The 18,740-nt window shown below is 46.9% G+C and overlaps 1 protein-coding gene across 2 annotated transcripts in view; it reads right to left on the bottom strand.

The window, feature by feature from the left end:
- Positions 1-242: 242 nt before the first annotated feature.
- WBP1L (WW domain binding protein 1 like) overlaps positions 243-18,740 on the bottom strand; it is a 59,690-nt gene continuing 41,192 nt past the window's right edge. For both annotated transcript variants that reach the window (XM_069566961.1, XM_069566962.1), the window contains exons 2-4: positions 13,588-13,690; positions 5,237-5,398; positions 243-3,924 (exon numbers count right to left, since the gene is read on the bottom strand). In XM_069566961.1, the coding sequence (XP_069423062.1) occupies positions 3,170-3,924; positions 5,237-5,398; positions 13,588-13,690 (1,020 nt within the window). In that variant the 3' untranslated portion in view covers positions 243-3,169. The remainder of the gene's footprint in view (positions 3,925-5,236; positions 5,399-13,587; positions 13,691-18,740) is intronic.

Below are 18,740 nucleotides of genomic sequence, written 5' to 3'. Positions count from 1 at the left end.
CAAAATGTGTTTTTGCTTTTGGAGGGGTTTGCTTTTAACCTGTTTGTGGGACTTTATGAAGAACTCAGAAATATCCTCTTGGCAGAGCAAGGGGTTTGAGGGGAAGTCCTCAGGACAGAAAGTGCCCTCAGCCCAAGTGCCTGTCCTGACGGCTGTGATGTCTCTTAGCCTCTATGTGGAGAAGGTGAGGAATCTCAAGGGGAGGAGGAAAAAGGAACAAGCATTGCAAGGAAAAAGCATAATCAGGTTTTGGGGATGGATTTTATTTGGGCTTCTCACAGTGGTTAGAGCCACTCTGTCTTCAGAACAATCACAGCACAGGAAATGTGTCACCAAGACTGCCCAGAAAAGTCTGACCAGCTGAATCTTATTGCTTAAAATACACATATTCACAATAACTGACAAAGGGTGATGTGCCTCACACAGGAATGTGTTAGCAATTGCAAATCTTCCGACTGTAGCACCAAACCCTTGACCCATCCCTTTCTTCTCATTTGCCTGGAACACCAGGCTCCCTCAAATCTCCCCAACCCCTCAAGGGTCCTTCAGCTCCCTACTCCCGTGCTTCCATGTGCAGGGCAGCCTCATGTAGCAGGGGCCAGGCGGTGACACTGGACTCGAGTCCAGCTCCACCCGCCGCATTTTCGTTTTCTTCTCATGCCTTTAGGGTCAGACACTGCAGTGAAGCCAACAGTAAACCTGCAGACCAGTTCCCCACTCTGACTGGAGAAGGAATCTTCAGAGGGCCAGAATCCACCCCTTTAACCAGTTAACTCAAACAGGGTTCATTTTGGTAAAACTTGATAGCCTTTGAGACACTTCAGTGAGTTGTGTGGGATTAAAAAAAAAAGGCGTCAGGAAAGGCATCTGAGGGGGGCTGCAGGCACACTCCTGCCTGCTCTGGCCACACATCGGCCATGTGCTGGACCCTCAGCAGAGGGAGGTAAGCCCTAGGGCACTGTGGTGGCCATCAAAGCCTCCTGGCAATTCTGGGTAGGGCCGATGCCTGGGCCAAAGCCAGTCTGAGCTGGACCGTGAAGATCCAGTCAAGCTTCTGTCTGAGGTTCCACCTTGGCCCTCTGTTCCGAGGGGGTTTGGACCCTCCTGGGGGCCGATGCCGAGGGCTGGGAGCAGCTGGGGAAAGCGGACAGGTTCAGAGCGCTTTCCGCTTACAGGGAACAGGACACAGGCCTCCGCGTGTCCATGGAGCAATGTGCAAATTGCAGTGAGGGGTAGAGTAAAACCTCTACTTGGAGCACAGTATCTCTGGCAAACGTGGGGACTGCCGTCAACAGCACTGCTGACACCCAAGTGCACAGTCAGACATTTGCTCAGTAAACAGTAAATGCGTAAAATAAATTACCTTGAGAGGGCCGCGCCTGCTCCGAACGCATGGGTAATGTGAACAGAGTGGCTGCCGCTCAAAGTATATTCACAGGAAAACAGGGCTGGGGGCTCACACACAATGGACAGACACACAGGTTACTGGAAAAGTCATCGTATACAGACTGCACTTGTTCAACATGGATTTTGGTTTTGTGGACTCCAAATGCAGACACTTGTTCACCTCACAGCCTCAGCTTTGTCTATTTTGTGTGTATGTGTTTATATACATATACATATATATACACATACACATAGATACGTGTGTATTCATATATATACAGATATATGCCTTCCTTTCTTAACTAAAACATCAATGCCTACTCTGAATATCATTATTCAAGAGTGGGGGAAGAACCAAGCTCTTCATGTGAACAGGGCTGGACAGGGAATGTTAGTTTCGGCAGTTTGCTTTCTCCATTCAGATTATTCCTATCAAAGCTCACCTGGTTTCTGAAGCAAAACTACAGGAATTAAGGATCCTGTGGTCCTTCAGAAGGGCTGCCTACACCCTCCTATATGGGCCACTGAGACTCTTTACATAGGCTACAAAAATTAGATACCCCACTCAAGGGGTGCTGCGGAGCAGGCAAAGGGCATGAAAACCACAGATAACCAAGGCATTTTTTTTCCAAGTGGTCAGTTTGAAAAAACAAACAAATAAACAAAACAACTTAATTTAGAATCAAGAGAAAATACTGTGTGAGAGCCAGACTGTGGGCCTGCCCTTTCTCAGGACCCACAGCCTCATTTGTTCGTCGAGAACAGTGAGATGTGCAGGCCCGTAGACGTGTGTCTGGGATGAGGGGAGGGCACTGGTCACCCATGGGTGCAGATCAAAGGGCAGAGACAATGGGAAGTTGCACCTCCGTCCGCTGTCACACTGCAGGGCCTCCTGCTCATCCACAGGAGTTCCAGAGACAGCCCCCACCCAAGCCTGCACATTATGTATCTCCTGGCTCAACTATAGCCAGGCTCTTTGAAGGCCAAGTTGAGAAAAAGACAAACTTCCCTTTTCCATAACAGAATTCTTGCCTGCCCATTGGTCAAGTTCTTGTTTTCAGCTTGCTTTTGTTGTTTTTTTCTTTAAAAAACAAAACAAAACAAAAAAGGCAGGTATATAATCTTCCAGCCTGGAACCAGCCTGCAGCCAGCCAGATCCTGCTGAAAAGGGAGGGGCCCCTCCAGGACACCCTGGCACCGTGAGCTTGTCACCTGGAATTTGAGAGCACAAGTCCCTCACCAACCCACCACACAACTGCCAGTCAACTCTCCTCCCCACCACAGCAGAACACAATTCTGGCTCCACAGATGCTGGTAGCAAGGGGCGACAATCCCTGGGCCTCTGTTAGCTTCCTTCTTCATCCAGGGCTGAGACTAGCCACCTCCTCTGGACAGAGATGCAGCGAGGTTCTCATAAACTAACACCGGAAAGCACATCCATTCCATCACCAAGAGTCACCTCAGGGCACGGTCTCATTCCCTCCTTGGGGGCTTCTGAACACACATCTCCCTGACCCAAGCAGGTAGTGAGATGTGACTTTAAAAGAGGTAAAGGGGAATGGGGTGGGTATGAGGAATGAGTCATAGGATAACTTCTCAGCCCTCCACGGCACTGTGCTTCTGTTGGGGGCAAGCCACCCACACCCCAAACTGTACCTGGAGATGCAGGAAAATGCAGGAGCAGGGGTTGCGGGGAAAGGAACACAGTTACTTAATGCTTCTCGCATGGTTTTCCCCTACCCTGGTTGCATCGCCAAGTTCTCAGGTATAGCCAGGACCTGCTCTAGCTGGGGGAGCTGCTACTCTGGGAGTTTGGGGAGTCCTGCTCGTTGATGGTGTTCAGCAGTAGGCAGGCAGGCGGCCTTGGCAGGTGTGGATGCCCGGGCTCCCGGGCCTGCTCCTCGGAGGGCTGGCAGAGACCTTCCTCCTCGTCGCCAGGTGGCCGCACGTTGCAGCTGTCGCAGAAGTCCAGGGGCCCATCCAGAGCATCGTCGATGAGCGCATTGAACTCTTTGAGGTCATCGTCATGGTGGCCCCGGTTGCACACACACACCTCGATGCCTGAGTCACCCGTGAAGCGGCGGTGTCTGCCGGGTGTCTTGTCTTTGTTGTCAGGGAGGGCACTGCCCTGCTCGGAGCTGTACTCTTTCAGAAGCTCCTCCTTACATTCGGAATCCTTGTCCAGGAAGGCCGTGGGGTCCACCTCCCCCAGGCCAGCCACAGAGCCGCTGGGCTCCATGCCAGAGGTTTTGGTGGCTGCTGGGTCTGCTGGCACGTCAGAGGGCTCAGGGTCAGTGACGCTTGGAGGTCGCGTGCTACTTCTGCTGGGCCCGGACAAGGGGCTGCTCTGAGCCCCCTGGGAGCCCCTGGTGGGGTCGGTGCCTGGGGGGCTGCTGCCTGCAGAGCCACACTGTGCAGGCAGCTGCTGCTGCTGCTGCTGCTGCTGCTGGAGCTGGAAGGCACTGTATGGTGGGGGAGGAGTTGGAGGTCGGTTCACCACTTCCTCATAAGGAGGTAGTAAATAGTTTGGCAAAAACCCTAAAATGGGGAGGTAGGGAGGAGAAATTACTGCACTGGCAACTGTTACAGGACAGACTGCAGGCTCACACTAAACAGGTATCTCATCCCACCCGCAGCATACCCACTAAGTGACAACTCTCAGGTGCAGGCAGGACAAAGGGCTGTGAGCGACTTTGCAGAGAAAGAAGGACAGACTAAGAGTAACCTATGTTAGCTTCTTGAAATCTGAGCTCCTAAAGCTGTTTCACAGGCAAGGACTTTTGCTCATCTGGAGTTAAGGAAGAGGTTCAGCAAATGTGGTGAACGGCCAAGAGAGTTCTGTCTGGAAGGGACCTGTTTCTACATGCACCCGGGTCTCATGTTTCTGGCTCAGATTGTGTCTGCCATCTGTATCCCATAGGCCTTGGGGTCAGGGGCCCTAACTTAAAACATCCTGACACTTCTTTCTCCCACTTTGCACCCACTTCCCCGATTTTCCAGATGTTTATCATGAAGAGAGCCTTTCTCTGGGAGGCTGGAAATCTGTGTTGCCTCTCACCCTGGTACGGCTGGAAAGACACACTAAACCTCATCCTGCTTCAGACCAATAGCAGGTGGCTTACCAATGCAGGATGAGGGACCTGTCATCAAGGCTTATTAGGAATATGGCAGGTGAGTAATCTTCTGTTTTGAGACACAGATGATCTAATTTTAACAGTGATTGCTAGCATTTATTGAGCACTTACTATACACCGGCCACTGTGCTAAGCACTTAATTCTTCTAGATGAGGAATTCTAAATTCATAACTATTTTATTCTGTAGAACATACTGCAGAACGCCTTTGGACAGGCTGTACCACTGGGCCTCCACCAATCCTTTGAGAGATCAGTGGAAGGAACCCCAGGGAAGTCAGGTGAGTGTGCCCTTCAGTGAATCATTGAGTTTCTTGGTTCTCAGGAAATCCCAATATCACCTCCCATTCCTGCCCTTTTTACGGCAGCCTCTGCTTAGGCATATCACATGGCAGGAAGCAAAATGGAGAGATTTCAAGCCCACTGACCTCAAAATCTCAATTCATTCACATCATACACCATTCAACAACATGCCTAACAAAAATCTAAAGGAGTAGAGATGCAGTGAGAACCCAGCCAGTGTGGAATGGAGCGGCCCAGGGGCTACATCCACAGCCCTGGCCTCTCCGTGATCAAGGTGCACACCCTCTTGTTCCCACTTCTGAGACCCTGCTCTAGGCACAAAGAGGCCAAGCCCTGAGGCCCACAGTCTATGTGTCATACCCCCCACCCTCCCGCTCCCTCTGAGAGTGGGTTTGGTGGCTTCTGGAGTACGTACTGAAATAAAATGGCAGCGCTGAGTAATTATGGGCTTCCCGGTAGGCGATTAGGTTGATTTCATGCTGCCGCTGCTGGGCCTGAAGTCGATGCTTGGCTCGGCGGTGGTGGCAGACACAGCAGCAGCTCAGGATGATGATGATGGTCCACACGAGCCAGAACCCTGGGAGGGAAGGAAAGTCAGAGAGGGGCAGGCACACTGTGAATGCCAGTGGGACACCAGCTGGAGGGGCTGCTCACAGCACAGGGCGACTCTGGGACGGTGCGCACCTAGCCGAAGCTAGTACTTCTGAGCCTTGCCCGGCAGTTGCATTCAGAACCTGTATTCAATTTTCATAAATGTTTGTACCAGAGTGAAAGATATGTGGGATGGAAGAGGGCAAGAATGTTAAGAAAAGTGACCCTAAAAGAGGTTACTCACTCCGGGGTGCCTCCAGGCTCTTGGGAGAGGGGAGGAGTGCTGAGGTGTTTGTCTAGCACCCCAGGTTCTCCTATATTTTTGGTCTGGTGGGCATTAAGTATGCTTACCTTTCAGGACAATGTGCCCTTCCTCTCTTAAGAGATCTGAGAAAATGCTTCAGCCTCTCTTGGTGCCCATCTCCCCTCCCCAGCCCTGGCCCACAAGGATGGCTCCCAGGCTCCCCACCAAGAATGAAGAGCCCCTCAGAATCCCCACAACTCAGCAGAAAGCAGCTGCAGAGGACCCCGGAGGGACTGCCTGATAAAAGTTTTTTCCTCTACCACTTTGCCTCCATCATACAGGAGTCACGGAAGTTAGAAGTGGAAAAATTCTAATTGCCTCAGCCCATTACTTCCCTGGAGAGTATAAACAACTTCCTCTGCTCTTGACATGAGCTGGTACAATTCCATCTCACATCATCACAATCCACTCCCCTACCTCGCTTTGCCTGCAGCTGGCTTAGACTGGGAAGCATCAGTGGTCTCCCTTTCTTCCTCCTGGCTCCAGAGAGGAGTAGAGGAGCAGGGGAGAAGCCCATAGCTCTCCATTCCCCAGGTGGACTGTTTCTTTTCATTTCCCACTGATGTTCTCTTTGATCATATTTAGAGAATCCTGGCAAACCCTAATATAAGAACCCCTCTCCAATCTTCACATGTATACAGAAAAGGCTTCTAATTTGTTTAATAAATGAGGAATTTTGCTTTAAAAAATAAATACAGGTTAGAGGGGAAAAAAAGATTGGAAATAAAAACACAAAAATAGTGACATCTTTAAGTTGTGGGATTATGAGAAGAAATTTTATCCCAATTTTTATTTTCTTCTTTCAAATTATAAAACTAGAAACAAAGTAAAAGTTAAAACTTAAAAATATCTGTGACTAATTTTTATTTTTTCTGGCTTAAAAAAAATTAATACATTTCTGAATAGGCTTAAAAATTCTTCTGGGAATGTCTTCATACAATGATATGAATCATTTAAAAAATTATCCACAGAATACTATTTTTTACATAATAAGACGTTTCAAATATTAAATAGAAAAAAAGCAATTACAAAACAGCATAAAATATAACCCCAACTTTTGCTTAAAAAAAAGTATAAATATCCAGAGGGATGATAAGGAAGTTAATCATGAGATTATTCCTGGACAACAGGATTTTCTGTTACCAGTTCTTACTTTTTGCTTATCTGCAATTCCTGCATTTTCTAAGATGAATGTGTACTTCTTTGGGAAAAAAAATACTTTTTCTCAATTAAATCTGAGGAGTAATTTTAAGGTGAGTTTTTATTAAATGAGACTAGATTATTTTTCATTTGCTCCCTATTTCTGAGGAACTTCAATTTTTTCCATTATAAATGTTACATATTATTTTTAATCATCTGCTCTGTAACTATAAGTTTGTGTTTAGAACATGTTAAGTATTTCTATAACTCTTATCAGAATGAATATTTAAAAAAAAAAAAAAAAGCTTCTCTCTCTTGGTAAACAATTACAAATGAATAAATCCTTGATTTTTTTCTCCTTTTTGTACCGGAACACAATAAATTGAAAAAGCCCATTGAAATCTAGGGTGTGGCCTCTGGCAACACCCAGGGTGTTTCTTTCTGTCCCCCAGGGGTGTCCTCTCTCAGTCTACCCACAGAGCCACCCCTACAGGGTAAGACAGGGCAGCAGTACTGCCTTCCAGCCCTGACAGGCTGGCAACACCACTTGCTGCACCTTGCTGCTTTTAGCACATGTCACAGTTCAACAGAAACTTCTGCTGAGGTCTGGTGACAGAACAGGCGGAGGACAATGAGGAGAGGATCTTTTCCCCTTTTCCCATCAGCAGACAGAAAAACCCCATTCCTAACCAGAGAACACAGATGTTAAGTTTAAGTCCGAAGTCTCCCTCGTGGTCCTTCCCAGAGTCACAGCAGACATTTGCTTAATCTAACTTAAACACTTCCCTCCTTTCAATACTGGCTGACCGGAGACTGGATACTGTTAGTGGAGCTCTCAGCGAGGGGTTTTGAGGCCAGAAAGGAGCTCTGGGAGTGAACTGGCTTCCCACTGCTGCCCTGTAACATCTCCTGCCGCTACGGTCCGGTCAGCTCCCAGCCTTGCAGGGTTAGGTCACACCCAAGGGAGGTGGTGTAAGCAAGCAAAATGCACTCTGCTGAAGAGCCTTTCTCTGAGAATATTTAGAAAAAGAAAGAAAGAAAGTGAAGTTGCTCAGTCGTGTCTGACTCTTTGTGACCCTGTGGACTGTAGCCTACCAGGTTCCTCCGTCCATGGGATTTTCCAGGCAAGAGTATTAGAGTGAGTTGCCATTTCCTTCTTCAGGGGATCTTCCCAATCCAGGGATTGAACCCAGGTCTCCCACATTGCAGGTAGACGCTTTACCCTCTGAGCCACCAGGGAATATTTTAGAGTCAAGTCTAAAAGATTCTGGGCTAACCACTTTTTTTATATTACCTACATTAACTTGCCCAGCATCATATCACAATCCTTTATGCTTCTGTGTTACCTGATAATTTTAAAAGTACATTATCCCAAAAAAAAAAAAAAAAAGTACATTATCCCATGAGATAATCAGCACCTAACTCTACTTTTTGCCTCCTGTCACTTTTCCAATTGCTTCTTACCTAAAGGTAAATTAACTTGAATCCTTAATGCTGCACTATATATGATCTAAGGCAAAACTTCTTAGCTATTACAGCAGAGATTTTTTTCACGGTTTTCATGATGGCCAAATATTTCTGGTTCTCCCCCTTCTTGGCATGTGGGTAGGCTTGAATTTCCTGGCCCCATTATGATTAGGTGACATTTTGGGGCTACTTCTAACTAACAAATTGAGACTGGAAGTGACAGATGTCACTAAGAGGCCAGAACATTTCTTGCTAATGTGAGACCTTCCGTTAGATTCCCTTCTGCTATAGCAAGTCATAACATTCTAGACTGACTTCAGGGTCAGTCTGGCCCCAGAGGATAAAGAAGTAGGAACAAAGCTCCCATCCAATCTGTGATGGACAGAGTGTGAGCAATAAACCTGTTGTTTTAGGACCTCCAGGGGTTTGGACTTGTTTATTACAGAGCATAACCTCTAGCCTATCCAGACTGATCCTTTATAGGCTCTTCTGGAAGAGAAGATTGCAAACGTTCATCAGATTCTTAAGAGAATCCTTGTTCCAGAAAAAGCCTAAGTTCCACTGAACTAGAAGTATAATAGAAAAAGAGGTCTTGTCTTTTTTATTTTTTTTAAAGGAAAAATGAGGCAGGGTGGAAGGAGATTGGGGGAAGAAATGAGACAAGTAGAGGCATTTGTAACCCTTTGGCAAAGGGTTACCTTACCGCAGTCATATCTAACAGCACCAGAAAACTCGTATGTCTACTGAAATTCCATCAGTTGCTTCTTTTCTTGTGGTAGCATGGGTAGAAAAACTCTCCCTACTATGTACCATTTGTATGATATTATATAAAGTCTCAAACTGAGTTCCAATTTCTGCATTTCTAATACAGTATCACAAAGTGACAGTATGGATCAAAACTAGGGGAAAACTGATGTGGGAGCAGAAGGGGCCAAGTGGAGTAATGGGGCATTAGCATAGGTCCAGAAAAGCCCCCTAAGGACTGGTCCCACTTGATGGAGTTAATGTGGGAAGACAGAAGGCATTCTTGTCTGGCCCTCACACAACAGATCCTACTGGATTCTAGTCAAAGCCACGTCCCCACATCTTTAAAAGGGGGACCATCTAGACTAGTCCCTATGGAGCTGTGCAAACTTTTGATCTTTTCACTAGTTTTCACAAACAAGGAGGAAAGTTTTTAAAAGGGAAACCTAAAAGAAAGAGCCACACAGAGAAAGACAGAAGCATGCCCTCCTCCCCAAACACACATCTACCCACAGATTACATTCCCCAATGACCTTTGAAAGCTGTGACCTCACTGTGGGGCATGGTTGTCATGCTAAGCAAAATGGAAAACATGTTTTTAAAAACAATCACAGTCCAATGTAGGAACTGAGTCATGTGCCCCCAGAGTTCACTATAAACTTGGGAAAACACCACTCCCCAACTGGCAGGAAATTCCTCATTAGGAAGCCAAAGTATACTGTCTACTAGCTCTCCTCCTACCCCATAGGATGGTGGGTATCCTCCTTAGCCCTTGACAGCTCTTTCCACAGTGGAATCCTTTTCCACTGTGGACAAGGCCTGAATTTGGGGAATGAAGACTTCAGAGGACTTGCAACTTCATCAGAAAGACTGGACAAGTTTCATATTCTAGCTTTGTGACCCTGGTCATTTTGTCTTGACTTCCCTCATCTATAAAATGGGGAGAATAACAGTTTCTACCTACTTGGTCATTGTGAGGATAATTGAGTTAATGTCCACATGCAGAGTTCTCAAACCTCAACATTCAAGACCTTCCACAATCTGGGCCCACCACCGTCTGGCTTGGCACTTAAGAGTTCTGGAAGGGGGTAGCTTTGTGTGAGGCACACTAACCCCACGACTCAACTACAACTGACTGACTGGTGACTGAACATCCCAGATCCTGAGAAATGGGCTATGCATATCTGGCAGGATTGTCCTTAGAGCAGGCTAAGCTGACAGGTGTGCAGACTTTACTGGGTGCCCAGCCCACAGCAGAGTTTTATGCACACCAGCACCCTCATCTCCCCTGAGTGAACCCCACGATCCCAGGGAAAAGGTTAACGTGATGCATGCTCTCTTCTTTCCCATGGAGCCTTGACCTATGGTGTTTGGCGTTCCTCTGCCTGAGAAGTCATCTTATCCTTCTCCATGTGTTTAAATCCTATCCACCCTTTCTTTAAGGCCTACTTCAAATGCCACCACCTCCATGCAGCCTGCCTGAATTCTGTCCAGCGAAAGCAAATTCTTCTAGCACATACCCAGTGGTCCTGGCACACACACTCCACTTTCTACTTTGAATTAGTAGTGAGGCATGTTGTATTATTTCCTCTCTCTGCTTAGAGACTCCCTTCTTGATGGCAAGGATTCTGTCTCCCTACACATTTTAACACAGAGGAGGCCACCTCATCCAGCAGAAACTTGGTTAGAATTGCAAACTCTCAGGTCCACCTCAGAGCTACTGAATCAAAAACTCTAGGACTTGGGCCCAGAAATCCATGCTTTAATAAGCCCTCCAGGAAACGCAGACACTTGCCAAAGTCTGAAACCACTGGAATAAGAGTTTGCTGAATAAACGACTGAATGATGATTGAAAGTACAAGAGCCATAAAAACGCATGGGATGATAAGGCCAGGTCTTAAAGCCTCAAACATGGCGGTGGTAAAACAGGACTTTCACTCCTGAACTGATGCAGACCCACTAATGACAATGGCCTATGTTATGAGAGATTAAAGAGACAGTGGAGAAAGGGTGCTGGTTGAAGTTTAGGTCTCTGTGTGTTTATGATGTGCTTGTGTGTCTGTGCAAAGTGGGCTCTCATGTGTGTGTGTGCCAGTCCTCAACACACAGGAAAATTTGGCTTAGCAGTGGTATGAGGGTTGATGGAAATGGCATTTATTTTTCCCCGAGGCCTTCCCAGTAGGCAACTATGGTTAAAAAGGTACTCTGACAAAAACTCTGCCAAGGGTTTCCTGGCTGAGATCTTTTCCTTCCAAAGGAAAAAGAAAAAAGAATAACCCAAAGCCCATTATTTTCAGGCAGAGTTCAGAGGCAATTAGAGAGAACAGGGTTCAAAGTGACCAGAAGCACAGTTCTGATGAGAACTGAAAGGGCTCATTCCTACACTTGACCTCCTTCCTCTCCGCATCTGGCCGAGGCCAGGCCCTCAAGAAGGAGAAAAACCAAGAATTCCGGAGAGAGGCGGAACGCTCACTGGGCATCTTCTGACCAAAAAGCCATTTCTGGGCACAAAGAGGAAGTTGGGCTTTTAGTCTCTGTCTCTTGAGAACTTGGCAAGCAACGGCCAAGTTGTACAGGGGTGAATCTTTCCTCCCCGGCCAGACTGGTCTCTGTCTGGCCTCCTTCTTTCCCCAGCTAACCACGACTGAAGAAGTGATTAGCCACTGTGCAGCTCTTCCCCTGGCTTTCCTTAGGCCTGTGGGGTGAAGTGCCTGGTTCCCAGACCACCTGCCTCCCTGACACCTGTGTCTCGCATCTCCCTGTCCCCATCACCCCACCTCCAGCCTTGGCATTCATGACCCAACTCTGGTGGCTACTGAGTCTATTCCGCCAACACCTCAGGAGGCTCTGTCAATCTGAGATGGGGGCCATTAGCAACTCCATCCTTTCTGCAACTGACGCCGCCTGGGCCGGGTCCCAGAAAAACAAACCGCAGCTCAGTGACTTTTTGGCAGCCCAGCTTTGACTTTTGTTTTAATAAGGGGTGAGAGGGAGAATTTGAACCCTGTGGTTATCTGCGCTTTAAAACATTTAAACAGTCTGTCCACCTGCCTGGCACTTTGTGTTTCTCCAGTGAGTCCCTCAGCCCCACCCCTTCTAAAATAGCACCAACAACTCCAGGCCTGCCTGTGCTGCTGCTGCTGCTTATGTACTTGGAGGACTGATGGGGACATTTTGAACCCTGTTCTCTCCTTGGGAAGGAGTCTGCCCTTAATCACCCCTGGAATTCCTGAGAGGCAGAAGAGCCAGTCATCAAAAGGGAAGTACGAGGGTGAGGAGACGTCTTTTTTGTAGGAACCACTCCCACTGGCTACAAGATCGTTTGCATCCAGAGGGAGAAGCTTCCCAGCCAAGAGTCTAATTTCCTTTCCATTTTAAACAACAGCCGTTCTAGCTGCTTTCTGACATATACCTGATGTGGGGTGAATGGGGAGATCAGAAACGAGAAGGGAGAAAAGGGCAGAGGTGGAGGTGATGGCAAGGATGTGAAGCAAGCGGCAAAGGTTGTCTCCACATGGAGGGAGTGATGGGGGCTTATAATTCTCCGGGAAAACAATCTACTGCCCCCTGTATCAACGGACAGCTTGAGAACCACTGTAGTGCTGGTCACCTGGCAACGCTCTGCCCTCAGGACTCTCCCATTCTCCCCCCTTCTTTGTCCAGTATCCCCAGTGTCTCATCTGAGTTTCAGGAAGATCAGAGTACAAAGTACTTCAGTGAACTCTCTAAGTGTAGGTCACTCCCTGAAGCCCAGGGCAATGTCCCCATCCTTGTACAACTCAAGAAGATGCAAGTGGTCCTGGCCTCCACCGGGCCAGTGACAAGGTGGTGGAGCTGACAACTCAAAATGGCTTTGAGCTAACAGTAACAGATTAGGTGGACTGAGAAGCCTCCAGACACTTCAGTTTGCGATCTGGGGAAGGAACAAAGGGGGCTGAATCTCTATTCCTCCTCTCCAGGAGGGCTCTGTTGGCCATGACCTAAGGAAAGATTATCCCACCGAGAGGGACCCTCAGAAACAGAGGCAGCTCCTTGAGGATCTATGAGGAATTGGGAAGTCCTGGTGTTTTGTTTCTTTTTAAACAAGAAAATGGCATTACAGCTATCCAGAGAGCAGCCCAGCATCCACAGCAGCTTGACTGCTGCAAACCTTTCTTTGCAAAGATTGGGAGGCAGCTGGGCTGGCCCATGAGAGGGCATAAGTTGCTATCACTGTTTGGCACACCCTGAAGAGGGCATCCAAGAGAATCCCACTCAGAAGCTTCTGCAGCAGATCTGCTAACCATGGCCTCTTAGGAGGGGCTCAGACCATATTTTCCAGTCTTTAGCTCATGGTGTCCAAAGAGCACTGAAGCACTCCTCCTCTACAGAAGGATTGCTTCCAGAACCTAGCAGAGTCTGCTCGCCAACACTGCCACCGAGAGAGTAGGAACAAGGCTGACCAGTCTTCAGTTTCCCAATGAGCAGAGGCGGTGAACTGAGACGGCTAGACACCAAGAAACCCCCAGGCAAGGACTTACACCAGAGTTCATAGTAGTAGCTGCAGCACTGAGACTGTCCACAGCAGTGTCCTGTGTCACAGATGTAGCTCTGATTGTTGGTACCCACGCAGGTTTCCTTATCCTAAAAGAAATTCAAAATTTTAGCACATTAAATTATAGCTTTTAAATATCACCTTTCTTCTCATAGGGCTTCCCTGGTGGCTAAGTTGGTAAAGAATGTGCCTACAATGCAAGAGACCTGGGTTCAATCCCTAGGTCAGGAAGATCCCTTGGAGAAGGAAATGGCAACCCACTCCAGTATTTTTGCCTGGAGAATTCCATGCACAGAGGAGCCTGGCGGGCTACAGTCCATGGGGTCACAGAGTCAGACACGACTGAGCGACTAACACACTTTCTTCTTATCCCCATCTTTCTGGTCACCTATCCATCCTCTACCAAACAGTCTGTACCAATATTTACTCCATTGAGAAAAAAAGAAAAACCAAGCAACAACAGCAAATTTAAGAAAAATAATATTAAAGAGGGAAGAAGATTCAGTACACAAAGCCAAGTGGTAAAGAGCAGAGTTCTCAGAGAGAAAAACAGAGCAGAGTCCTCCTTGCTTGATGTCCAAGCTGAAGCACCCCATGTTCTGATGCTAATTTAGCCCATAAGATGGTCATGATTCTCCTGTAACTGGCTGTACATTTTAAATAAAACCAGCTTCTCTGTGAAAGTTCCTGGAATAATTAAGGCAGTATGTATTCTAGGATTAGCATCTGGTCAGCCAGTCCATCCTCCCTTTAAAACATATAATCTCCAAGGTTAATTACAGCGTGATTCAAAAGAAGGCTAAAAAACCTGCTACTAAAATTCTTCAGTCTTAAGAATGACTTGCTTAGGTGACCTAATGCAGTTTCAATTTGCTAGACCTTTTTTTGCTTATCAGATGATCTCTTAATAATCTTGACTGGATCTAGAATTCACACTGTCCCTTGTCAGGGACAGCTACAGAAAGGGCACTGCTGAGTAACCATCTAGCATTTTGCCAAATTCTATTCACAGCACTGGTGGATGGGAATAGAGGTGGAAAGGTTTATTTTATATTTCACAGTTAAGATATGAAACTTAAATTAACTTCAGTAAGTTTATAAATAAGCTTTATAACTTATTTATAAAAAGTTTACTATTATTTATAAATAAGTTTATAATAACTTAAATAAACTTCAGCCTCCAATGTCCTCTGGGCCACAGTACATGAGACCTATTAAGATGTGGCTTTCAACGTTTCTTTATCCTAAAGAAGCAACACAGTCATTGACTGGACACCGTCTCTGTGCCGAACACTGGGCTAGGTATGAGAGACGTGAAGATGAATAAGACACTGTCCCTAACCTCAAGAAGCACAGTTAGGAAGGGAAAAAAACCCTGCTCAGCAAAGAAACTAAAACCACAGTATTGTATTTGCTGCTACTCAGGCTGACCCTGCCCACAGTGTACATCCGGGCGGACATCTGCCAGTGGAAATTCAAGCCACATACTTGGTTCCTGTTCTCTGGGCCCTGCTCTACTATGCTGTCTACTTGGCCAAGGATATAAACAAAGCAACCCAGACACTGTCTACAGGGCTAGAGGCTGGGGACCTGAAGCCACAGGGCGAAGACAAAAGAAAGGGCACGGCTAAAACTCAGATCCCTGGCTCAGAGCGTGTTTCCACCACATCCTCAGGTGTTTCCTGGTCTTTAAGAGCCTTACACCCTGGTGCAAAGGGGTTTAGGAAGAAGGAAACATGGGCAAGATACTTGCTGATTGTGACAACGACAGTTTTGTAACAGCACTGCACACAGAATCCTATTGTTGCCGCCCCACGTCCACCGTTAAGTAAAATGGCACACCTGTAAGATGGCTGTCTGCTAGGATGTCTCCTCTGAGGCCTGATGCATGTGGAGAAAACAGATCTGTGCTTGATGCTTTTGCCAGAACACACCTCCTCTGACTTCAGAGCAAAATACTGCTTTCCTAAGGACATGAAAAATCTTCTCCCAAGTTTACCAGTTCCTGAAATGCCATTCTTCTGGCCTGGCTCACAAGAGCACAGTTCAAACTGTCCACATAGTTTCGAAAAGAGGCTGTGTTGCCTATACTTCAACACATGAAAGAATCCAGTGACACTTCTGCCTCAAAAAAATTTATCAGATGAGGTCCAGGCTTGGAATACAGGGTGGTCAACTGGTCCTCTGTGAGGCAATAAATGGAATGTGTTTGAAATCTAAACATGTGGCATCTTAATGATCTACTGGTGTCAGCTTTTCTCTTGGCTTTCCCATTCACCAAGATAGGGAGCCTGGTATAAACAGAACCCTGCTCTTTTCCCTGTTCTCCTGCCACTTTCCCACGGAGAGCAGACTGTGGCAGCATCATGTAACTCAGTTTCCCAAATACTTTTTACCTAGGATATCTCATCCCCTGTTCTCCTCTCCCCAAATAGAGTCCCCAAGTTGTCTAGGATGGTCTTGGTTATGGGAACGGTCATTTTCTGCTACAGGAGGAAGGAAAGTAGGTGGGCAGTTAAAGAACAGACATAGACTCAGGGACCTTTACAAGGAAGAAATGATGGATTTGAAGAAGGAAATGGCAATCCACTCCAGGACTATTGCCTGGAAAATCCCATGGACAGAGGAGCCTGGTAGGCTACAGTCCATGGGGTCGCAAAGAGTCGGACACGACTGAGCGACTTCACTTCACTTCAATGATGGATTAAGAGCATAGTGAGATGTGAGCATGATGAGCTCCTCCAGAGAAAGACCTACTAGTAGGAGAAGAAAATTCAGAAGCCCTGGGTTTGGTCCTAGTTCTGCCATTACCGAGGAACAGGACTCTGGGACTCTGAGTCACTCACTCAGTGGCCGAAGAGTTAGTTAAGATGCTCACTCATGTCTCCTTCAACCTGAAGAGTCTACCAGCCTACCCACCTCCCATTCCTTTCGGCAGCTGCTGCTGTTGCTGCTAAGAAGCTTCAGTCATGTCCAACTCTGTGTGACCCCATCAACGGCAGCCACCAGGCTCCCCCGTCCCTGGGATTCTCCAGGCAAGAACACAGGAGTGGGTTGCCATTTCCTTCTCCAATGCATGAAAGTGAAAAGTGAAAAGGAAGTCGCTCAGTCGTGTCCGACTCTTAGAGACCCCATGGACTGCAGCCGACCAGGCTCCTCTGTCCATGGGATTTTCCAGGCAAAAGTACTGGAGTGGGTGCCTTTTGGCAGTAGCCAATGCAAAAATTCCTGTAACCTATGTCTCCTCTCAGTCAAAGCAAAGAATAGAGGTATGCAAATGTTGCTTGGTGCTCTTCTACCCTTCCCTGTAGGAGGAAGTCACCCAGAGGACTTTCAGGGATCTCCAGGCAGCTCAAGATCCAAATGGTTAAGATTCAGTCAAATCTGGGTTCAAAGTCTGGTTCTCACACTATGCTTATTAACTGTGGTAACTTCAGTAGTAACTAAACTTCTCTGAGCTCTTAATATCAATGTTATTCTCTGAGTCATTATTGCTGGGCATGAAAGACCATTCAATAACGAGCACTTTGCATTCAATGAGAGACCATTCAATAAAGAGTACTGTGGATTCACTTAGAACTATTTCTCAGAACAGTAAAGCTCACTGCCAATGTGGGCTGCTCCAGACACATAAAGAATAGAAAAAGGAACTGAAGAGAATGCAATGGAAAGTTCAAATATGAAAAATTCTCAGCACTCTTCATAAGTATCCTTTGCTTTTCTTCCAAACATCTCCAAGGTCTATACACAAATTACATTGTTTAGGCTAAGTCTGGAGTGGGAAGTTAATATCCCACCCCTCCCCTCCCCTCCCCAAGGGTGAATGAGAGAATAAACTGTGCCCTTTCTATGGGCAAGAGCTCTGTCTCTTTAATCCCCATCCCTAACTCCAAGAATGGGCACAGTGCTGGGCACACAAAGGTTTAGTGAATGAAACAATGGCTATGCAGCCTCCATGAAGGCAGAATGAGCTGGGGTGAATAATACTGAGTACCTGCTATGTACTAGGCACTGTTCTAAATTCCTTACAAGAGGATGAAGTGGGTAGTAAAAGAGAACTGAAGTCAAGAGAGGCTAAGTAACTTGCCACGCAGATAGCTAATTCATCTGACTCCAGAGCCTGAGCTTTTAACTAATAAACTAGAACATCCTTGGTTTAAGTTATACTTCTTCACTTGCTTTTAACACTTCAGATGCCTAAATCAGTTCAGTTCAGCCTAGTCGCTCAGTCGTGTCCGACTCTTCGCGACCCCATGAATCGCAGAACGCCAGGCCTCCCTGTTCATCACCATCTTCCGGAGTTCACTCAGACTCACGTCCATCGAGTCCGTGATGCCATCCAGCCATCTCATCCTCAGTCTTCCCCTTCTCCTCCTGCCCCCAATCCCTCCCAGCATCAGAGTTTTTTCCAATGAGTCAACTCTTCTCATGAGGTGGCCAAAGTACTGGAGTTTCAGCTTTAGCATCATTCCTGCAAAGAAATCCCAGGGTTGATCTCCTTCAGAATGGACTGGTTGGATCTCCTTGCAGTCCAAGGGACCCTCAAGAGTCTTCTCCAGCACCACAGTTCAAAAGCATCAATTCTTTGGCGCTCAGCCTTCTTCACAGTCCAACTCTCACATCCATACATGACCACAGGAAAAACCATAGCCTTGACTAGACGGACCTTAGTCGGCAAAGCAATGTCTCTGCTTTTGAATATGCCTAAATAAATCCACTGAAATCCCCGAATACAATCAACATTTTGTCTTTGATGGAAAAGATAAGGTCCCTGCCCTTAAGGAGCTCTTTGACTTTGGGAACACTTTCTACTTGACAGTGAGGAAGGGCAACATGCTTGGGGCTCCTCCCTTCTTTGCTTGAAAGGTCATTATTTTCACACACAAATTTTCTGCAAAGTAAAATGGTGTTTCATTGCATTGTGGAACATGGGGCCTTCACCTGTTCCTTCAATATTTATTGAGTACCTACCCTGCACCAACACTGAAATAGCAGTGGGGCACAATGGGCAAATAAAAGGTGAAAAGTGGGACTTCCCTGGTGGACAAGTGGTTAAGAATCCACCTCCCAGTGCAGGGGACACGGGTTCAATCCTTGGTCCGAGGATTTCACATGTTGTGGGGCAACTGAGCCCATGCA

The sequence above is a fragment of the Ovis canadensis genome, chromosome 22, assembly GCF_042477335.2.
Source record: "Ovis canadensis isolate MfBH-ARS-UI-01 breed Bighorn chromosome 22, ARS-UI_OviCan_v2, whole genome shotgun sequence".
NCBI classification, from domain to species: Eukaryota; Metazoa; Chordata; class Mammalia; order Artiodactyla; family Bovidae; genus Ovis; species Ovis canadensis.
Note: the sequence above shows the minus strand (reverse complement) of the source record. Positions and strands in the feature narration are given on the sequence as shown.